The sequence below is a fragment of the Mesoplodon densirostris genome, chromosome 1, assembly GCF_025265405.1.
Source record: "Mesoplodon densirostris isolate mMesDen1 chromosome 1, mMesDen1 primary haplotype, whole genome shotgun sequence".
In the NCBI taxonomy this organism is placed as follows: Eukaryota; Metazoa; Chordata; class Mammalia; order Artiodactyla; family Ziphiidae; genus Mesoplodon; species Mesoplodon densirostris.
The window spans coordinates 86530809-86555393 of NC_082661.1; the positions used below are offsets into that span (position 1 = coordinate 86530809).

Genomic DNA, 24585 nt, shown 5'->3' on the forward strand with positions numbered 1-24585 from the left:
CTTGCACAATTTTTTTTTAAAGTATTTTTTTTAATTCCCATTGACAGTTATAAACCTAGTTAACTAAATTCTAGTGACTATTAAATATATTTTTTCTTTGATATGGAAAAGTCTCCATAACATATTTTAAGTGTCAAAAGCCGAATGCAAAGCATTATATAGTAGAATACCATTTATGGCACATTCATACTCACATAGAACAGGGTCTAGGAAGATGTTCTACAAAACACTGAGGAGGGTTTTCGCAGTAAAGTGGACAGTGGTATTTGACAGAGTTTTTGCTTTGTTCTCTAGAACTTTCTTTGATGTTTTAATTTTCTACAATTAGTAGATAATATCATTATAAAAAGAGAAACTCTTTCATTTTTAGAGCATCCAAATTGGAATACAGGGTTGCTTTAATCTTCCAAAAATATATTCCACCCTAACCCATTCTTTCTCTTTTTCCAAATCTAGGACAAAACAACTTGTGGATATGATTTAGGTGCTTGATGATTAAAGAACTTGGGACAGCATAATGACTTAGACCTATGTTAACCAAACCAAAGCCACAACTTCTAGATACTGACCTGAAGTCAGTAGCACGTTTCAAGCAGTAAGCTGTTAGTACATAGCCAGGTGAATAAATACTTTGTCAAAAAGATTCCAACACCCAACACCACGGAGTTGTGATGGCATGACTTGTGAAAGTCTCAGCATTCAATCTCATTTAAGTAAGGTGGTAGTGAAATACCTTCAAGTTGTGGATAGAGGACTTCTGTCTCCAAGACATATTTTACAAATACCAAATAAAATTAACCCTCTTAAAGGGTGTCTTATCCTTCAATTTTTCATCTCTACAGGGTTCCAAACTTTCCACTGACCTATTCATCACATTATCCTTGAGCTCCAGAACACCCTCCTTTTTTTTTTTTTTTTTTTGCGGTATGTGGGCCTCTCACTGTTGTGGCCTCTCCCGTTGCGGAGCACAGGCTCCGGATGCACAGGCCCAGCAGCCATGGCTCACGGGCCCAGCCGCTCCGCGGCATATGGGATCCTCCCAGACCGGGGCACGAACTCGTATCCCCTGCATCGGCAGGCGGACTCTTAACCACTGCGCCACCAGGGAGGCCCCAGAACACCCTCCTTTTAAATGTCAAGCACTGAGACACCAACATCTGCTGATGTAACAAATGAACTAGTCCACGAACTAGCACTATGAAATATATCATTTTATGCACCATGTCTGATTATTGTTGCAGATGTAGAAAATACACAAGAAAATGTGTTGAACTACATGTAACAACTAGTAAAATGTCTCAAGAATGCTTCAGAAAGTTTACAACATAATTTTTCTACAATAGTTAACAAATTATCACATTTCTAGCCAACCAAACCAAATACTAATTTCATGAGAGCAGATTAGCATTTTCATCAGGCCCATTCACAATTAAAAATAACTTTGACTATCAGTAATATATATAGCTCCACAGTTAGCAATATTACTTGAAATGACATTTCTTCTTTCAGTCATGTGCAAAACAAGGAAACTATGACAAATTCAGGGGAAATAAGTAGAGATAAAATAAAACTGGAAAAAATATTCCAGAGATACATGTGTTAGAACTATTCTTTAAAAAAAAATCTCATTATTGAAGTCTGTATAAAAGTATATTACTGTCCCACAGGGTCACATAATAAACCTAAGGCTTTATAAAATGTGTGTCATCTGGCTGTTTACAAGGTCTGTGGATTAAATTTTTACTGTCAGACTTACAACTGGCTTACCTTAAAAGGACTCCTCCTCACAAAAATGAATAGAAACTGGAGAAATACCAAAGAAATCAGTTTCTTTAAGCTCAGAACAGAAAAAGGTAGCTCATGCTACACAGAGAAGTGAAGATGGAGTACAGCCTTGAGTAGCCAGTCCAACCTTTCCATTGCTTGAAAGCCACAACTCATTAGTACAAAACCATAACCTCAAGGTGCCAACTATTGAAGTCCCCGCAGCCCTAAGGACACTCCTCCTCCATATCTGTGGGAGACTGGTTTCAGGACCTCAGAGGATACCAAAATCCGAGGATGCTCAGCTAGTGGGAACACACTATAAAGCACATGAGGCTCAGTTCGGTGCTCTGTTAACGACCTAGATGAGTGGGATAGGAGGGGGTGGGAGGGAAGTCCAAGAGGGAGGGGATATAGGTATACATATAGCTGATTTACTTCATTATACAACAGAAACTAATATGCCATTGTAAAGCAATTATACTCCCAAAACAAAAAAACGGCATAGTATTTGCGTATAACCTATGCACATCCTCTCTTATATTTTAAATCATCTCTAGATTACTTATAATACCTAATACAATGTAAATGGTTGCCAGTGCACAGCAAATTCATGTTCTGCTGTTTGGAACTTTCTGGAATTTTTCTTCCAAATACTCTTCATTCGCGGTTGGTTGAGTCTGTGGACGTGGAACCCGCAGACACAAAGGGCCAACTGTAATACCCTGATCAAGGCAAAGGGAATTTGCTAAGAGAAGAAATAATCATAGGCTTTCAGATGAAGTCTTCCTTGGAAGGCAACTCAGGGGGCTTTCCCCTCTACTATACTGCTGAGAGACGGTATCTCATATTTGTAACCAAGGATGCCTGTAGCAAACAGTGTTTTCAACACATGACTCTTCAGGCTAGCTGATTTGACCATTAATTTAAAAGTTCTGCCCCTGCGTGGCCACTTTTTACTACAGCTAGTCTAGAGCCATACAGAACAAGTTTATTCTCACTTCCAAATGAAGCTCTTTGAATATCTGGAAACAGCAACCATGTCCCTTCACAAACTGTCCAGATAACAGACACTTGTAGCTTCACTACTGAAGATAAAGTTTTCAGATGCATCATAATAATGTGAAGCAGAATTTTCTGCATAAAAGTAGGCCTCCTAATTTTTATAAGTCATAGGTAACACATCATGGCAGCTATACTAGCTCCTTTAGTGGATAACTTGTTTGCTAGGCAAGAGGGCTAAATAAATTGGTAATCTTGCATTGAACTTTATGTGCCATCCAAAGAGAAACGAGTGCAGATTCCTAAACTACAAACAGACAAGCAAACAACAATGGATCAATTCCAGTCCTATCCAAAAATTACTCTAATAATTAACACCAGTCCTTCAACAGGAAATAGTTTTCTTATAGTATAAATCCCTAGAAATTAACAGACAATAGGAAATAGGATGAGAATAGGATTCCAAATATTTGGAATAGATAGAAAGTAAAATGTCTGTGTGTGTGTGTGTGTGTGTGTGTGTGTGTGTGTGTGTGTGTGTATTTAAACCACCACCCAATTATCTAAGTGTCAACATGGCCAGAGGACATTTTCTCAATTGAAACCCTTATAAAAACTAAACAAATCTATTTTCAACATAATACAGATGCAAACAAAGTAAAAAGATCAGAGTCTGATTCTAAACTGATTCTAGTTTCTAATTTTAAATATAAAACACCCAATACGGGACATTAGGTTCAAAGCTTATTTTTTACTGAAAATACTGCATGTCAGCATATTTTAATTATAACATACAATTCTCATTTGTACAGTTCTAGTTTTCATTGGTTCCGGTTTGTGGCATTTTCTAGTTTTATACAAATTGTTACAGAAGAGAGAAGAGTGTCTCTTTTTAAAAAACGTAATAATTTTCCATTTATTTTAACTTAGCTTCCAAATTTATACTATCTATTCACTAAGACTGTCAACATCATTTAAAATTCATTATCCTGTCTATTGAGGGTTCACATAAGTACACTTCCTGCCCTCATGCTAAATCTCCCCCATTTGCCATGCTCTATGAGTCACAGTTTATTTTTAAAGTTTTTTGTCTTCTCTGGGTGTAACAAACCATCACCAAGTCTTCTGGCTACGGCTAACCTGAGTTTTTTTTTTTTTTTTTCCCAATCCTCTTTCACTTAGTCTTCTTCTAATAGATCCTTTGGGCTGAGAAATGAGTCAAACAAACTTGGTAGAATTTCAAGTAGAATAGAAATGAAAGGGACAAGGGAAGGATCTCCATGTTATACTAAATACCATGTTTTAATACATGAAAAAAATAAGAAATATACTGGTAATGGAGAATTAATTTAATGATAATAGAGGAAAATGAACTGTTTTTATTTCCTGCTTTTTCTATCCTGAACATTTCTGAACCAAACCATTCAGAAGAGCAAGGGTATATTCGAAGAATTTTTGTGAAGAGGAGCTGTTTTTTAATATATGACACTGATTTCCAGGAAGATAAAAAGGAAGCAGTGATAAGACATCTGCTTATTAACATTAATCTTCCCAAAACACCATGTAAAAGAATTTTGAAAAAGGAAAACTACAAAGGAACCCTTGTCCAACAGATATTAAAAAACATTATAAATCGCAACTATTAAAATAGTCTGATATTGCAAGGGAATACAGATTAAATGGAACAGAATGGAGTCCAAAAATAGATTTATACAAGAGGCATTCAACAATGTGACAGCAGTGGTATGAATCAATATTTCAATCCATAACTAAAAATAAATTATTGATGGATTAAAATACCAATTAAAAAAGAAATATAAGTTTTAAAAGCATTGACGAGTATTTGCATAATCTTGAAATAAGAAAGTTTTCTAAATAAGACTTAAAACTCAGAAGCTATAAATACTCAGAAGCCATAAAACTCATAATCCATGTCATACTTGAAAACATAAAAATGTAAAACTTCTTTATTCAAAAGATGCAAGTTGATAGATGGGGACAAATATTAGAAACAAGAACAGCAAAGTATTGATATTCATAATATCTATAGAGCTCCTTGAAATCAATAAGAAAACAGCCAAATAGGCCAGTAGAAAAAGGACAAAGAGTACCTACAAGCATTTCTCAGAAGAAAAATGGAAAAAAAAAAACATAATAAGAATAGAATTTCACCCACCATTGCTAAAATGCAATGAAATATCACTTTTCACTTCTCAGACTGAAAAAAAAAAAAAGGCTGATAACATAGATGTTTGTGATGGCACAGGTAAAGGAGCACTTTCATCACTACTAAGTGAAAATAAGAGCTTTTTCAGAAGGCAGTTGGACAGGAGCAATCAAAATTTAAAGTAAACTTAATATCTGACCCATAAATTCCATACCTAAGATCTATTTGCATAAATACTCTTGGCAAAGTTACAAAGTTTTATGTAAAAGGATGTTCACTGAAGTATCAAAATAGTAATGGTCATAAAAAATGAGTAGCTTTATATGAACCTACCTGAAATACTCTCCAGGTCATAATGTCAAGGCAAAGAAGTAAGTTCCTGAATGGCATCTGTGTCATAAAACCATTTACATTTAAATATACTTTTCTCCCAGATGGGTAGCTGAGATCTTGTGTTTTTCTCCAAGCTCCACCCAAAAAGAACATCCTCTTACACAGAAACATCAGTGTGGAATGGGGAAGTTCCTGACGATTTACTAGGGTGACGAAGGAGGTGCTCTGTACTTACAGCATTTGAAAGCACCCCATCCAACCTAACACTCTGGAGTCTCTTCTCACACTCTCTCCTCCATTCCATTGGTCACCCTTCCCACCTTCTACCCCCCATCTTCCCAGCTCTGCCACCCAACCACCTCCAGCTCGCACCTTCCCATTTCTAATCTTCCCTATTCCAGCCCATTACAGTGACTTAAAAGTATGTCAACGGCATTATGCTGAGGATAAAAACTGAGTTTTACTCAGTCTACAAAATATCCTCCAGTTACTAGGGTCACCTGCCTTTGAATATAGTAGTAGATGTGGTAATAATGAACAAATAATTTGTACAACAACGTCTACAGTTGTTAATATACTTGGGAAAGCCCAGAGGCTATTCACTGGGAAGGGGCCTAGAAACGTGGTAGGCAGAAGGAAAGGTGGCTGGTGCCAGGGATTCTAACCTAAGCTGCATAACTGACTACCCATGCATTCATGTATGATTTTAGGGATTTGTTTTCATAAGATGTCTACTACAAAGGAAAAAAAAAGGAAAACAAATTAATTAAAAAATAAAGAACATTTCCCTTTGTGGTTTTAAGAAGGCTGCTGGTGTGCCCTTGATCAGGCGGGTCAAGTAAAGTGAGCTCAACCCCTGGGTTGGGCTGGGCTGGTAAAGAGCAAACAACAAAGGCAGTGTTCTGGAGGTAAGAGCCAGTCTGAACCTTTAAGGCAAAGGCAAGAGTCAGAGGCTAGAGATCTGGAAGGCAAGGCCCTGTGCCCACAGGAACCGGGGTGAAGAAAGCTCTGAAGAGCAACAGCAATGCTGTGGTTCAGGGAAACACCAAGGCATAGTCTTTAGTTGATGGCTCTTCAATCATCATCTGGGGGTTGGGGGAGTGGAGGAAGTAGAAGCAAGCTGGGAGGCAGGCTCTTCTATTAAAGTTTCTCAGGGGACAAAGGGCCATCACTGATTTGGGAGTAAGTGAGCTACATGTGAAATATCTAACTCAGAGCCAGGAAAGGGTTCAGAAAATTAGAACAGTGCAGTGTCTTCAAATGAAAGGTTTAAAGAGTTCTTAGATATCTCAGGCTGATAAACCCAGTGCAGAAGGAATACAACAATGATTTTTCAGTGTATCACTAGATCATTAATATGCTCATAAAGTCAAGAAAGAGAGTGCTCAGAAAGGGAAAAATGCTTCAATGCATATTGCAAATACAGATTTAGAGAAATTACTCCTCGTATTATAACTACCATTTAACTAAGAACATTAAATCATTTATTTGGGATAATTTTTTCATGAATTTTTATTCATTCAGAAAATGTCTGCCACATTCAAAGCACAATGTGGTCAATAGGTGCCATGAATTAAAGTACAGCATCTATCTTCAAAGTTTACTGTCTAGTATGAGAAATAAGGTGCTTACATTAGAAACTGTACGATGCCATCCCATCATCCACCTAAGAAAAATAACTGAAACGGGGTAAGCAATTTGCCATTAACTAAATGAGCTTCAGAGAAACATCTGTATCTGTTACTTTCCTCTGTCAGGTTCAATTCCTACATGCATGCACCTCTTAGTGTGAGCATCTCATCCTTGTGAATGTGCTTCTAGAACACAAAAATAGGCAATTCTGGACATGTAACACCTTAAATGAACCACCCACTACTTCACCTACAACCCACCTGAAGAAGAGAAATCTGATGCAAAGTTGAAGGAAAAAGTGGTTGTGATGGAATTATTGAGCCACTGTCTTTCAATCTACAACTTGGCACCTTTCTTAGAGATTGCCAAAGATTTTTTTTATTACGTACAATTTATGCCATATATTATGGTTTTAGAACCTAATCCCTGATTTCTTTATAGAGAGACCTGTCCTTTTCTTTAAGGTCTAATAAAATCTCACCTGCACAAAGTCTGACCTGCAGTGTCTTTCAAACTGTTTGATCATGACCAAAAAGATAATTTTTATATCAAAATCTAACACATACATGAAGACACGCACACATGTGTATTATTTCATTAAATGATCCTTACTCTCATATTTTCTATTGTATTTTTTATTATAGTCTCTTCTATTCTGTTCTGTTCTATTCTATTCTATTAATGACCCAGTAAGTTATTTCAAGACCCAAAAAGTGGTCATGGCCCAGAATTTGGAAATCACTGGATGAGGTGTTAGTAGAGGACACCCAATGGAATTATCCTAGGAGAGGTTATGACCAGAGTTCCTCATCGGCTTCTCATGTTCATCCCTTGAAGGTTATATAAAGGTCAGGAAAAAAGGTCTCTTATTTGAATAGACACAGCTCTTTCCCCCAGGAGCTTGTTTATGACTTAATCAGGACAAAACCTCTCTGTACTCATTCCCATCATCAAGCAAGTAGTGCCCGCTCCAGGATCCAAGATGGCTCAGTCCATCTAGACACCACACCCATCACAGGAGGAGAAGAGCACTATACACATCTCAGTTTGGCTTCGCTTTAAATCTGACAGGGAACAAAATGGAGGGTGAAAACTAATTAACTAATTTCTGTTTCCTGCGGTTCTGAAATGTCTGTCCAATTGTGATTTAAAGGATCACAGAATATAGGTGGATCCAGATAAGCAATCTTTATTTAACTAGATCCTAAAAAATACAACTATGAATCAGGTTAAATGACTGTCAGAAAGGATTAGGGAAAAGAAAAACTAATTTTGACCTATTGAGCTTGTGTAACTGGCAAGATGACGAAACAAGTAATTACGTTTAAGAAACAGAAATCACTCCTTCAAAATTTCACACCCTAGGGGCTTCCCTGGTGGCGCAGTGGTTGAGAGTCCGCCTGCCGATGCAAGGGACATGGGTTCGTGCCCCGGTCCAGGAAGATCCCACATGCCGCGGAGCGGCTGGGCCCGTGAGCCACAGCCACTGAGCCTGCGCGTCCAGAGCCTGTGCTCCGCAACGGAGAGGCCAGAACAGTGAGAGGCCCACGTATCGCAAAAAAATATATATATATATTTCATGCCCTATTGCCAATCACAACAAAAGTATTTCCTTTTCAAATTTAAATGTTAAAAGAATTGACCCCAAAATAAACCAAATAACTATAATAGAAATGCACAAGTTACATAATCAAAAACCCCAAAGAATAATTTATTTAAAATAACAGCCTTTGGTCATGCAACATGATGAAGATGGGTCTAACTTTTAGTGTTTTTTTTCTGCTTTCCTTGCATATGCTTACTTTTTAGGTTTGGAACTGGCCACTAATGAATAATGAAGGAAGAAAAAGTTGATTTGCTTTTTTCACCATAACTCTTGGAAAATATTTTAAACATTTTCATGTAACCATACCAAATACACACTAGGATCATAACACAGTGAGAAGCACAACTGTCCACAGCAGAAGGATTGAATGTGCTTTCCACTTTGGAAATTACAGGCATCGTTGTTTCTATCCTTCCCAAGGCATCATTATTACTTTCATATGATTTATGATTAAAGGTATGAGAGATGGTGCAAAGATCCTGTGTCAAATTCCCATATGGCATATAACATAAGTCAAACTGTGAAAAACTCATAAATGTGGGTAGATCAGTTTCATCAAAGAAAGTAGCAAGAGGGTTCCAGAGACTTAGCAGGAAACTAGCCAGATAATTTTTTATAGGCATGTAATTCCAATGCAGCAGTAATGAATGTGGTCCTGCCTCTGAACATATAATGCTTGAGTTAAACATAAGGGCGATCAGCAAGAAATTAGGCAGAGATGATTTGGTACACCATCAATCAATCCTGTTTATTCTTTCGTAAATCTGCCTTTTCTTTTCTTTTTAGACTGAAGCTGAAACTGATATCATAACTTCTTAAATGATTTAAAGAGATAAAATGATGTGTTTGTAAAGTCCCAATAAATACTGAAATAACTATAATTCCAATGGAATATTGCAAATAAAAAGGTAACAAGTTATTTGAAAATACCTTATATATATGTTGTTTAATAGCATCCTACAATATACCAAAATCAATAAGCAAATATTTATCACATCACAAATTTAAACATACACTTCTAAGACAATGAATATCTTTGCACACATTTTCTGAATTCAATTCAAACATTATTTATTACCTACACAAAGTAGATTAGATAAAACTAACTTTCTGATACAAGAACTTGAGTAAAGTGTAGGAAATGCAAACAAAAATCAATAGACGAAACTAAGAGACTGTAACTTGAAGAGAGTCCTGCTAGAAAGGAGGGAGGGGAGAAGTTAGAGAGGTCACGCTGAGTTGTTTTTGATATGTCTCTTGCAGAAAATAGGAGGATACAAAGCTGGAAAAGGAAGCTGAGGTCATGGTGTAGAGAACTCCGAGTGACAGGGTAAAGCATCATATATTAATAGGTGCTGGAAATCTACTTATAATATTAGAGTACAAGAGTGATAGAGTTGTGCTTTGGGATGATTTATCTAGTCAGCTGAATAAGTGGGAAGTGATAAGTAACAAGAAGCTGAATGAGATGGGTATTAAAGTGATAAAGATGAGCCATGATCAGGATGTGGAAATGGTAAAGCAATGGATGATTGTGACGGTGATAAGGCAACGTAGAGGGTATAATCTTGAAGAATTAGCTTCTAATTCTAAAAAGGGGCTAATATTAAAGAAAGAGACAGGGATAATTAGATGCTTTTGTCCTTAACAGAAATTAACAGAAACTTCCAAAAGTGAAGTTATCTGGAGCGTGCTAAATTCATTAGGTCAAAAAGTGCCCAGTTATGTATCAAACAAGCAGTGGCAAATGTGTGTCTGAGAGCTGGGATTAACAAAATAAATCACTTGGAAATCATCAGTACAGAGTTTGTACCAGAATTCATGGATATAGCTGACATTGAGAACACAGAAGAGGCCTACTACAGTCAAAGCAGCCAGGATAACCCCCTGGGGGAGGGTTCAGAGAACAAAGCAGCATTCAGAGAAACTGGCAGAAGACCTAGCAGAGTCACTAAAATGGTGCCATAGATGAAGAGGATTTCCAAAAGGTAACATGAGCAAGAGTGTCAAACTTTATAGAAAGAAGGAAGAGAAGACTTTGCAGTTACTGCAACACTGGAAAACACTGGATGACACTCTGCTTGTGAGGAGAATAGTGTCAGTAAAGAATACAGATAGGAAATAAGGCCACAGGGGTTATGGCCCGAGTGAGTGGTTAGAAAACAGAAGCAAGATCTTCTCCAATTATTTCATATGTACAGCATGACTCGGATATCCAAAAACTTCTTTGGAGGTAAACAATTGGTAATTATATCAGGAAATCAGCAAAAATACATATATTTATAACAATATTAATAAACTTTTACCTTCTTGTGATTCTTGTAAACATTTCTGTGGGCAAATCCCTTTCCACAAAGCTTGCATTTGTAAGGTTTATCTTCACTGTGTATTACTTTGTGAGCACCCACTTGATCGAGCCTCTTGAAAGATTTATTACAAATCTCACAATTATAGGGTCGTTTTTCTGTGAAAAATGAGTGGAGACAATCTCATATCTATATAAAGGTAAAGGATAAAAAGGAAAACAGCCTTACCTTGTATTACTTCTTATGGATAAGTCAACTAAAACATGATCCAAACAACTGAAACAATCTATTACCCAATCCATCTGTTAGATATGTGAGCCTATCCACAAAAGAAACATCAGTTTGTTCTTTTAGTGACCTATTTGCAAACTAAATGTATAAAGTAGCTTAGATATAAAGATGAAGTTTAAATTCAAGGAAGAAATCCTACCTCCAGATGAAAAATCTGCTGATTGGTATGAGTTCAAGTCAGGGTCACAACTCCGAATGCAAAGGGTGAGTGGCCTGACAGTGATGAAGGTAAAGGACAGACCTGCCTCCTGCTGGGCCAACAGACCCCACACAGGCCGGGCTTCCAATTCTCAGCAGAAACTACACACTTAGGTTGTTGGGTAAAATCCACATTTATACAATATTCATGTAATGTTGACAACTTTTTCAAACAAAGCATATCTGAAGGCCACCAGATCTTCTATTTTCGATCCACCATTTTTGATCTTCCATTTTCATTTGCCAAAATATCTATATCTGTCTCCAAATAAAGTAGCTATTCAAAAACATTCTGACTTAAATGGTCTCAAAGTACAGACATTCTAAACTCTAGAAAAGAGACTTCATAAAGCAAAGTTATTTTCAGAGCTGAATTTTTCTAAGTATGTGTAACAGACCTATTACTAAAACTTGCTTAAAATGAAACTATGGCTTTAAAAACTTATATTCTCAAAATGTATTTATAAATTTCTCACTAACATTTATTAATGCCTTAGTCAGAATGTGAAAATAACTAGAAATGTCGGAACTATAATTGTTGAATCGCTCCTAAATATCAGACACTCTGCTAGCATGGTACATAGATGACTTCGTTTAAACTTAACAGCAATTTTGAAAGGTAGGATATCTTTTCACAGATGAAGAATATAGAAACTGAGGCTCAAGGAGGAGTAGGTAACAAATTAAATGGTGAGTTTGAAGATCTTCAATTTCATTTAGTCCAACCACATATGCTTCAGAAACAAACTGAGGTCTAGAGAAGCTAAGTAACTTGTTCAAAATCACATGGCCGGTCAATGGCCAAGCTGGAACTAATAACCAGGTCTCCAGATTACCACTCTCAGAGCTCCTGAAAATGACGAGGTGAATCTTTTGTAGTGATTTCAATACAAATGGAAAAATATGTATTTTACCTGAGTGGGTGATCATATGACGTTTTAGCTGATTAGCTGAAATGAATTTCTTCATACATTCTTGACAATCAAATATCTCATGAATCTGCAAAAGGTTAAATTGTCAGTTAAGTCAACTATCAAAGCCAAAAACTGTATAGAGCTCAAGTAAAAGTATAAACATGTGGACAGTTGCTACTGCAATATCCAAACTATATATTATAATTCAGCCCTAATTTGTTCACACTATCCTACATAAATTGAAAATGCAATGAACATGTTACCTAGTAGAAACATATCATTAAAAAACAGCTGACCTATTTTTAAAGTGCATAATAAATTTATACTCTCTGTAAAAAATTATACCTAGTATATATTAAGTCTCTGTTATGCACAAATTTAGACTTGGAAATATGTAACTTGCCAGTAAAAATATTCCCTTTACAGTAGTCAACACTACTTTAAACTTAAATATATGTAGTACAGAACAACACATTAATTAATGTTAAAGACAAGGAGATATATGATTCTGAAAAGCATTTAGCTCAACGCAAAATTCTCACAGGCTGGGAGGACCACAATAAAAACCTTTATTAGTTTTATTTAAAAATTATAATAAGGGGGAGGAGCATAACTTTAGCAAACAACTGGCTAAATAAATATTACAGTTTAATATTAAATTTAGTTCTTTCCCTCCCAGACACTAAATCAGAGAAATTGAATAGGCGGTGTGAAAAGCAGAAGCTTAGTTTATTATCAGTAACAATGTACAAAGTTCTAAGAGGAATGTGTTGCAAGAAGCCTGATATTAGAAATGTTGATCATACCGATGAATAAGAGCATCATACTGTTTTGCTGAAGATTCAAAAATTGTTTTGGTGAGGTCCTGTTTTTGTTTCAACCTCATTAAAGGTAGTGCTCACAAAACTAAACCCCAGACAAGCAAAGGTCCTTCTGCAGGAAGCCAAGATACTGTGGTTATCCTTGCAGGATATCTAAGGCCACTACAGACTGAAAGTCAAGGCAGAAGACCCTGAACTGGTACAGCAATGAGTAGAGTGGAGGACTGGTAAACGGCTCCCCTGATCTAAGTGACCACAGAAGAACTCAAGGCAGGAATGGTGAAAAGACGGCACCAGGAAGGGAAACGGAAGCTGGGGCAAGGCTCACAGATCCCTGGTCTGCAGTCTGTGCCTTAAGCCTATGTCCAGCCACATGACAGGTCTGAGGCTGCCAACCTGCCTTCTGCTTCTGTCAGGTCTGATTCTTCCCGAGTCAGTAAACTCAGCTGGGAGTAACAGAGAAAAGGTAAACAAAGAAGACAGAGCAGAAAGATATCATTCCACTAGAATCTGACTTATTCCCCTGCTTACATGCAGTGGCTTCTAATCTTGATCAGGGGATATATAGGGTCCAGAGAGTTCTATGGTTCCTCAGAAAACAGTGTGAGATCCGCACAAGTACTCGGAAGGCAAGTACCACATAGTACAGCAGGAAAACTTTCAGCCTAAGAAATTTTAAAGGCAACATCTTCAATCATCAAAGACCCTCACAGCAATTATATGAGGTGTAATGTTTATTTAAAGATAATAAGAACAGATTTATATTCTTAAACTCTGTAACATATATCTTTTATAATAAGCTACTCTAAAAAATGATGATGTGCCTTCTGAGACATACATAAATGAAAACATTTATTTTCATTTTTAATGTTAAATTTTAATCAGTATATACAAATTTTAAATTATTTACCCATATAAAAATGGCAGCTGTTAAATAAATTACTGCAAAATATACTCATATTTGTTCACTTAACTCTCATGGCTTCTGAAACAGGAAACATTTTTTTTTTTTTTTTTTTTTTTTTTTTTTGCAGTACGCGGGCCTCTCACTGTTGTGGCCTCTCCTGTTGCGGAGCACAGGCTCCGGACGTGCAGGCTCACCGGCCATGGCTCACGGGCCTAGCCACTCCGCGGCATGTGGGATCTTCCCGGACCAGGGCACGAACCCCTGTCCCCTGCATCGGCAGGCGGACTCTCAACCACTGCGCCACCAGGGAAGCCCCATGAAACATTTTTAAAGGGTGAATTAAATTGATATTATCAAAATTATAAAATAGAATATTTACTATACATGAAAGCATTTTTGTATAGACTATCTTATTTATAGTGGAAAATTCAATCCAAAGCTATTCTCAGAACTCCTAAAAAGTTTAATAAAACCATCAGACTTAAAGTGAAAATGACACTAATTAATGCCTAATGCTAAGTAAAGCACCTTTTGTAAAACGTCCAGCTTATTAAATTGACATGGATGGTAATAACTTATCATTTGAAGTCCCAAATTAAGTAATTTTCAGGAAGGATAATAATATATCTTATTGTAATATAGGGCAGTACATAGTAATGTAAGACACTGTTCTAGACTATAATATAAATTTGACCTATTCATACAGCACCATCTACTGGCAAGGTGAAATACTACAACCAAACTCTATTAGACATTAGACATATCCATCTATAAGAATAGTCAAAAATGGAGTCAGTAAAAGCTGCCTGTGGATTCAGAAAGGCTAAGTCAGAGGATTAATGCTGTAATGAAGAGCTGCACTGAGCTACTAAGTTATTAACATTTACAGAAACAGAATGGCTGTATTCCACCACCACCAGGTAGGATTTAAATCTACCAAGATATTCCCTGGGGGAAAAGTTCTTATGTTATGAAGAAAATAAATGGAAAAGAGAACACTTTTCAGAAATATGCCCCACTACCAACTTTGTTGAAATAGTCTATTTGGGAAAATCTGAAATTTGGTAAGATATCTTAAATTTCAACTTCTTAAGATCAGGGAAGGAAATCAAAGAATTATAAAAGTATGAGGATTTTTTTAAATGTTTATTCAACTGGATTTAATCTTTTTGTCTCAGACTAGGTTCTGCTTCAGAAACCTTAAGGGTGATGAGAAGGGAGGAAGAGAGATGTAAAAGCAGCAGCATCTGGACTGGAGTTTTGTGCAAAACTTCCCTTAAAAAGTAGCTTCAGTGCTTGCTTCAGCAACACTTGCACTAAATTTGGAATGATACAGAGAAGATTAGCATGGTCCTTGAACAAGAATTACATGCAAATTCTTGAAGTACTCCATATTTTTAAACAATCTGATAAAATAACCACATGGAAACTGAAAAGAAAAAAAAAAGTAGTTTCATGGCACTTAAGAGAAGTAATTAAAAGACAATGATCAGTTCAAAGTCACACTTCATAAATGAGAGAACACAGGCCCAACGTTACATGGGGGGTTAGGGACAGAAGAAGGTGACATCCACTGTCTTCACTCCTATCCAGTGCTGTTGCATTATTTCTCCCTAAGGATCATAATCACTCAACATGTAGGATATAACCTCAGACATCTTAACAATTCAACTGTCTTATATGTTACAGGTTAAATCCACAGCACATGCTTGGAGCTACAGCATTGAATATCATATGAATTTTAAGGCCTGTCAAGTTATTTTGGAATACAGAGACACACAAAGAGACAAAATTCAACTTACAAACCATAATAAAAGTAAAATTTTACTTTCACTAGTACCATCTCCTCTCTTCTTTAGTATTAAATGACTAAAAGACAATATTATATGCTCCTAGATATTCTGAAAAAATAATATATGAACTCAGGAAATAATCATTTATATCTTTGTTATTGTAATATAACATAAAATATATTTTTGGACTCTGCCATACTATGAACAAAATCTAAATTTTAATTTAATTCTATTCCGTTGTAAATTCTATTAACTAGTGCTCATGTTGTTAGGGTTAATAACTGTCATTTACTTTTCAGGATAACTTTCATATTAAAATAGCAACTTAGTAAATTTAACGCTTATTGCAAAATGTATTAAATTTATTTTCTCCTAACACAGTTGGCCCTTGAGCAACAAGGGGGTTTGGGGGTTGGACCCACTGCACCCCACTCCCACCCCCCAATCTCTCCCTGCAGTGGAAAAATTGTGTAACTTTACAGTGGGCCCTCTGCATCTGCATCGTCAACCAACCCCTGATCGTGTAGTACTGGAGTATGTATTTACTGGAAAAATCTGCTATAAGTGGACCCGCACAGTTCAAACCTCTGTTGTTCAAGGGTCAACTGCATAATCGTTTCTGCTAACCACACTCTGACATTCTTCTACATTATTTTTAGCTCTTCAAAATAATACAGCTCTTTGTCTTCGCTTTGCCACACTTAACTATAATATGCATCAATTTAAGCTAAATGTCACTGCAGAGCATATTATAAATACACAAAAATATATGGTTTCCTCAAATATATAGTATTTCCTGAGCAAACAGCTACTGAGAAAGCTTGAAACCAGTATGAGGTATCAGTCAGACACAATATTGTGTTGGAGAAATATTTCTACTAATTCTGAACAATAATAAACAACTCAAAATATTCTTTTGCGAGAGTTCACTCTTCTGCATATCAGTCTTGCATTTTTTTTTTTTTTTTTTTTTTTTTTTTTTTGCGGTACGCGGGCCTCTCACTGTTGTGGCCTCTCCTGTTGCGGAGCACAGGCTCCGGATGCGCAGGCTCAGCGGCCATGGCTCACGGGCCCAGCTGCTCCGCGGCATGTGGGATCTTCCCGGACTGGGGCACGAACCCGTGTTCCCTGCTGCATCGGCAGGCGGACTCTCAACCACTGCACCACCAGGGAAGCCCCCAGTCTTGCATTTTAGAATATGTTAGTAGTTAAATTAATGACAAAACTCTGTCTTTACAATATAAAAATCAGCTAAAAATTTTCATGGCCAACGCTATAAATGACTAAAAGATCTTACACTATGATGAGCATTAGTCTTTATCTTACTGACCTTCCTATGTTCCTGCAGGCTTGATGCTGAAGAACACTTTTTATTGCACACTGAACATATGAGTTTTTTCTTAGGATCCCCTAAACAAAAACAACAAACAAAATAAAATAAAATACCACCATGATTTATATTAGAATATTAAGAGGAGTATTAGATACAGTGTTTGTAGGTGATTTATAATTTCTAAACAGGTATTTCATCTTCTTAACTTACAACTCCAAAATTTTCAGTGTTGTAGATATATCCATTAAACTCAGATAAAGAAGAGGCTACATTTTAAACGCTTTCAAAATCTGAGGAATATTCAGCTTGGTATACCACTTTCTACATATATAAAATGGGCCTTTCACCTTTCCATGTACTAATTTAGTATTAAAAGAGAAAAGCACACTTCCATGAAAAATTAAAATTAATCAAATGTGTACATAAAAGAAAAACTGTATTTATTAACTCATAAGTTGATTTTTCTACTTGCTTTAAATTTTAACATAATATTTGATTTAATCAGCTGGATTTTTAAAAATGGAATTCACAGATTATTCTTTTCAGCACTAGACTTGATCAGCCTGCAAGATCTGAGAGCATATGATTTATCATATTAATGTTAAAAACCAGAATAAGGTAAAATCAAGAACAATAAAACATATTGGCATTCATATTATTTTACAAATCAAAACAATGCTCAATTCTGTCTTCTTAAAGAGTGATTATAATTATAGTAGACCATTTCAAATTTAAAATTTCACAGTGGTTATAAAAACAAGACTCAATAAAACAAGATTTTCAAATATGATATAACAACAATATCATCTGCACTACCATAAATAACCACAGAATGGTTTTTCAATTTTTAATTGATTGATTGCAAATACTCAAAAAGTAAACAAATAATAAAATGAACCACCATGTATCCACTGCCTGGCCCCCAAAATGACTAATCCATGGCTATTCCTGCCAAAACCTCAATCTCATCCACTACCTTACTTCTCTATTTTCTTGAAAGAAATCTAAAATCAGTAGAAAACACGATTACAAAATGACTTTATTAAAAGACTGTGTTTACGAGAGAGGAACACTTTCAGAAAAAGGAAAATATTAATTTTTGTCTTATCATTCAAGATACGGATTTCATATAATGCACTATTTTTAGCATGCCAAATAGTATAGCCAAAAAAATGTTCTTGGTGATTGACAAGTAATATGGCTATTAAACGAGAAAATTCTCCCAAGCAAAATGAATATCTGACAGCATGCATTTGACAGCATGCATTTGGTCATCAATTCTCTATCCATATCTATTATATATGAGGGGCCACTGAGAAAGAATATTCCCTCTTTTCCAGCTTGCACCAGCTGGTATTTCCCTCCTTTAATCCACAATCCTCTATTTCCCTAGCTTATCCCTCCAATCAGCTGCTCTCTGAGACTAAACCTTATTCTTTCCCAGAAGGTAGGTCAGGCTTGAGGGAGAAAAGAGAAAGAGAAGCAACATTTCCACAACCACCTGTTTCACCTTATCCCAATACTCCTGCCATGGCTCCTCCAGCTAGAATCACAGGCAATACACCAAACCCCCATCCCTACTCTTCAATCTCTTCTCTCCTCCTATAGCTTCCATTCTTCATCCTAGGACTGGAATCCTAGTTCCTCAGAGAAGAAACATGGGAAAAGTTTATGACTGTTTGCCTGAGAATGTAGATAAATGTTATTTTCCATAAATACAAAATCTCTATGTCAGCATCCACAGAATCGAAATCAAAAGAGAAAGATGGTTAAGGTGAATTAAGGAAGTTAGACCCTTCACTGTTTCCTCTTGAGTAACTGGAAGGTCACCCTACAAGCTTCCCCAGGTTCAAGGACAAGAGCATCTACAAAGCCACAGCTAGACTTTATACCATTTTAGTTTTACTATATTCAGATTAAGTCTGACATTTGACTTTCTGATTCAGCTTTCAAAAACAGTCAGGGACACATTACTTACAAAGGTAGGAGATGCACTGAAAATTAATACAACTGTACTGAATACGTAGTCACTTAAGTACTGCGCGTTTCAGCACTATGTGGGTTAAGTGTGCTTCTAGGAGCCAGTCTGAGAACCTACCCACCATATGCTACAGTTTCTATGGAAAAATGTGATCCATATTTAAAAATTCAGCTTCTCTCTTCTCAGCATCTTCAATTCATATCATCTAACAAGGAACATTTGTCATTGTCAGTGGTAAAAGCTGCAAGATCTTCTCTTTCCTTGAATACCTTTGTCTTTCTACAGTAGAGTCTTCTACGACCACGTGTATGAACACTGCTTTTTTCGCTATTCTGAATATGGAATATTCTTTCCCCAAATGTCTGTGTAGCTCACAGACATGAGGGAAGAAGCAAGAGAGGGGCTATGAATGACTGGTTGAGTATCAATTCCAGCAAAAAGTATGCATGGTGATCTCTGGCTGAAATACAGTAAGTTTCATATTTTATGTGATCTATAACACAGAAAAATAAAAAACTTCCTTTTATAAATTATTTCCTACAAAATCACCATAAGTTTTCAGAATCAGTAATACTTTAATATCCAAGACCAACTACAAGAAGCCTCAAAGAAATTATGCTTCTAGCACAGTCTGAAGACCACATGCCCAATAACAAGAATGCAAGTTTCCAGAGTTTCAGTGTGCATCTGGTTTTTTACTTAGTTAGCAAAGTTAACTTTAAAAATGACATGAAAGATTTGTTATAATACATTGCAGACAAGATGGAGAAAATTAAGAACAGCATTTTAAACATAACAGCTTTAAAAAAACAAAAACTAGGAAGAGACAGGTCTATCAAAAAGTTGTGATTGCCTTTTGCAAAGATAGGAAAGGCCCAAGTATAAAGAGTTCAGAAAAATGTCATCTTCTCTATATCCTTCAAAAGGAAAGAAAGAAATCAGAACACTGTGAAGTCCAAGTGATGTGCACCATTCTGAAGCCACATTTCATAAGCCCATACCTTCTGCTACCTTGAGCTTTCAAATATGGCTTGTACTGAGTGTGCAGCCCAAACTGGTGGTGCGAAGTTGTAACTAGCATTAAAAGAGACACTTTTTGGACAATGAACAAATATAGGAAACAGAAACTGAGTACCGGTTATTCTTTTCTCCTGAATGTGAGAAAAAACAGGATAGGAGAAAAGAAATAACACTTTCCTCATATGCAGAAAGACATTTCCACCCAGAAGCCAACAGCAAAAGCAAACACATGAGGAATATGTAAGTACAGAAGGATAAGAGGAGTGCCATGAACCTCAGCTTCCTTTAAGGAAAAGACACTGAAGAAATAAAACATTAACTCTGACAATAGTCATCTGTTCGATTTAGTGCAACAGATTCAATCCCTAAAGTCAAAATACATTTACCATGTGCTAAGCAGATGAAATCTAAGCGACAAATTTTCTATTTGTCTTACTGTTTAGCTAGCCATTAGAAGGAATTCAAATAGTAGCTACTTTATAAATCCAAATATATTCAATTAGCATGTCAAAATGTAGCCAGTAATTTTCTCCAATATAGAAGAAATATAAGGATTTTTAAAAATGGAATTTTACTGTAAAAATATTAAGGCAGAAGGGCATCGCTTAACCGTTTTAAAATATATCTAGTAAAAGAGAAATTTCACATGCTAAAATATTATTATTTAAAACATTAATTCTTAATGCATCTGGCTACCAAGCACAACTAGATTCTAAATTAGGTTTCCAGTTATGATTAATTCAGAGATAGGAGAAATGACGAATATTGCTGAAATCAAAAAGAAATAGCACTCAGCGAAAGAAAAAAATTCCATTTCCAGAGCTCTACATCTGTGTGAAATACAATGGAAAAGCAAGCTCTCTCCTCAAGAGTGAGAATTAAAAACAGATCGCTGTGGCCTGGGGAGAGGAAGCCCCTTTAAAAACAACCCTCTGATGAGTTCTCACCGGCGTGGATGTTTTCCTGGTGTCTTCTCAGGGCATCCTTGCTCTTCAGTCTCTTTCCACAGCTGTCAGCCTTACACACAAACCTGGCATCTCCCCGGCAAGTCTCCTGGTGCTGCTCAAAACTACAAGAAAACCAGGAATGGGAAACAGGGAGAAGAAATGAAGACACCTACAAACTTCTAACATCCAGGCTGGCTTTTGTAATGCATGCTCCCCAGTAGAGTTTCAGGGTCATTACAAGTGTTACCTAGGCAGGTAGGAAGGAAAGCACTGAAATTCTGTAGCCATATGATACTAAATCACTAAGCAGCATGAAAGCGCATGCATGCCAATAATGACCCGCAATTATATAACAGCCATCTGATAACTCAGATACAAAACCTTGATGCTGAACTGAAGGAAGAATTGCAAACAGAGCACTGAAAACTTCGTGAAGAATCCTTCAGACTGCTTTTTGCTGAGCACTGAAGAACACTGAGGGGAAACAGAAAAAAAACAAAAACTGGAAGTCTAAGACAAAAACTTATGAAAATATCTCTACTTTGAATAAAGTCACATTCATGATCTCTCTTTTCATTCTGCCTTTTGCCCTTTAAACTTTTAAGTAGCACCTACAGTTTAACTGTAAGACTCAGCTCAGCAAAAGTTTGGTGTAGAATATAAAATACTAAATTGAATAAAAGCTGACTAGAATGCAGTTTTAAAATCTATTCATTAAAAACTATATAGCCCTTGCTTGGTTTTTTAAAGAGTGTATAAGAGAATTTCCAAGTTTTAAGTTTAAGTTTTGAACAGAAATTTTTCATCTCAAATTTCATAAGCAAAAGTGGATGCATATATGAAAACTGTCTTAATATGAAATACAGGATGTTTCAGAATTTTACTTTAATGAATTAAAAAATGAAACATTGGGCCTCCCTGGTGGCGCAAGTGGTTGAGAGTCCGCCTGCCGATGCAGGGGATACGGGTTCGTGCCCCAGTCTGGGAGGATCCCATATGCCGCGGAGCGGCTGGGCCCGTGAGCCATGGCCGCTGAGCCTGCGCGTCCGGAGCCTGCGCGTCCGGAGCCTGTGCTCCGCAACGGGGGAGGCCACAGCAGTGAGAGGCCCGCATACCGCAAAAAAAAAAAAAAAAAATGAAACATTAAGCCTATGTTAAAGATTTCTTGCTCATATGCAAGGTGACATTCTGTTAAAAATAAGTTTGTAAATATATGTATCCACTTTCTCATTTTTAATAATTCATGATACTGTAAAATACTTAAGTAAGAGGATAACTTAATATGCTGTTAATATATTTAAAATAATAAAGGGTGCAGAGCAATGATTGGGACCATTTAATTCATTTCATCATCATATCTTGTACATATTCATCTTTAAATTATTTCTCCAACATTGCTAGGAAATAAACAGTGCTTCCCAAAATGGCCCTGTATTCTTCATACTCTGAACTCTCTCCATTTCTTAAACTATTTCTTTTCTTTTTTTTTTTTTTTTACAGATTTCAGAGGGAATAGCGAATGCAGACCTCTGAAACTTCATCTGCCACCTCAAAGCACTAGCTAAATTATGCATATCAGATTTCAAATTAGTACACCAATGAGCTTAATATTTAATGGCAAGTTATTAAATGGACAAAGATTGATTAGCATAAACAATGTTTACTTGTTAAACTTCATAATCAGAATGTTTCAAAAACCAACGTACTATAGTACGAAAAGTTTATGACAGTGACAATAGAGAATGCTTAATTTCTATACACACACCATCACACACACACACAGGTTAGAAACTATAAGACAAACTGAATGAAACAGTTAAACAACATGTCAGCTTATAATTTTAGATATACTCTTGAATGTACGCACTGTCTTTGCAAAGCCTGTTTAACTGGGAATTTCTTCCCACAGCTCTTGCACTTAAATTCTTTCTCCTCTGTGGGTTTCTGGTGTAATGTCTGAAGATGCTCAGCAAGAATTTCCTCACTGGTAAAACTCGATTCACACTGGGGACAGGCATAGTCCTCTTTACAGCCAAAGCGATCTGCATATTTACAAGCAAGCAGATTTGTTAGACAAAAATGAAGAGCCAAGAACTGCTCAGTTTTGCCCTCATTTTAAAATCAAAATTAATTGTGCTTAATGGTACCAGATTAATAAATTTTTACTATCTCTATGAGTATGAATAGGTTGCCCATGAAAAATAATAGGAAGTGTTACTAGAACAATACATTATTTTTTAAATCATTTAACTTGTGTTTCACCAAATTAATACAAAATCAAAATCAATTTTTAATTTACCCTGTAACATTAACTTTTCACATCAAAGAGTTATAACAAATGTTGAATTGCAACGCCAAAGTCTTCCCTGAAACGGGTCATCTTGAGTTCACTTCTAGCTGCAAGAAGAGAAAAACCCAACCAAGGGGAACTATGTTGAATTACCAAGGGGAATCTCACATATATGTGAAAAAAGGCCAAGGTCATAAAAACAGCACTCATTACAGTAGGTGGAGTGAGCCTCCACTGTCTCTCTGGCTGTCAGTCCTATATGGACTGTCATGGCTCTACCCAGATTTTTCAAAGTGTGCTACTTAAATTACATATTTTTTCTGATTATCAAATAAGATTAATTTTTTTAAAGATTTTTTTTGATGTGGACCATTTTTAAAGTCTTTATTGAATTTGTTACCATATTGCTTCTGTTTTACGTTTTAGTTTTTTGGCTGCGAAGCAGATGGGATCTTAGCTCCCCAACCAGGGATCGAACCCGCACCCCCTGCACTGGAAGGAGAAGTCTTAACTACTGGACCGCCAGGGAAGTCCCAAGGTTAGATTTAGATAACATGCAGAAAATATGAAGAGAATAAAAATCACCAATAACCCCACCATGAAGAGACAACTGCTGTAATCTATTTCCATGCCTGAGTTGTCTTTTGGGAATTCATATTTTATGCGCAGTCCAAGAAACTTTATGATCACACTTTTTATGCAATTTCATGTAACGCTCTTTTTTCCATTTAATATTTTCTCAAGTCAAATATTTTTTAAACTTAAGGTACCATAATTTACTTATTTAACCAAATTCTCCATTGTTTGACATTTGAGTGGATTCTTTGTTTCTTTTGATCACTGTTTGGCTGGTTTTGCTTCTGTTTTGGGGTTTTTTTTAATTTGTTTTTTGGGTTTTATATTTTGCTTTTATAAACAAAACTGAATTCTAAAATAAAAATATCAACAGTATAAGCACACGATTCCTATAAGAATCTGTGTAAGTTTCTGTTGATTCTTCTTACAAAAGTAATAGAAATTGATATTTTGTTAACTAAATAAAGAAAAATCAGGGTGGTAATAAGTAGGAGACTTATTTTTAAGGTAAAATAGTGGACACAGTAATACCGTACCCTGGGGGCAACGTTGAAAATAAATACAAAAATAAAGAAAACACAGAATAGTACAGAAACAATTCCCATCACCCCAAATCTGACATTCCAAACAGCATAATGCATATTTGGAAAGACAAAACAGATAGCCTGTCCTCATCTTCCTTTTAAATACTCCAACTAAAATAA

The 24585-nt window shown here is 36.2% G+C and overlaps 1 protein-coding gene and 1 non-coding gene across 6 annotated transcripts in view; one reads left to right on the forward strand and one right to left on the reverse strand.

Moving 5' to 3' along the window:
- Positions 1–24585, reverse strand: part of PRDM5 (PR/SET domain 5) — a 216247-nt gene that overhangs the window by 89103 nt on the left and 102559 nt on the right. For all 5 annotated transcript variants that reach the window (XM_060105497.1, XM_060105496.1, XM_060105500.1 and 2 more), the window contains 6 exons: positions 22883–23057; positions 21397–21489; positions 21016–21137; positions 17065–17144; positions 12214–12298; positions 10811–10968 (listed from right to left, as the gene is read on the reverse strand). In XM_060105497.1, the coding sequence (XP_059961480.1) occupies positions 10811–10968; positions 12214–12298; positions 17065–17144; positions 21016–21137; positions 21397–21489; positions 22883–23057 (713 nt within the window). The remainder of the gene's footprint in view (positions 1–10810; positions 10969–12213; positions 12299–17064; positions 17145–21015; positions 21138–21396; positions 21490–22882; positions 23058–24585) is intronic.
- LOC132501481 (U6 spliceosomal RNA) lies at positions 15234–15340 on the forward strand. The gene has a single exon (XR_009534245.1). It is a non-coding gene; the product is annotated as a U6 spliceosomal RNA (small nuclear RNA).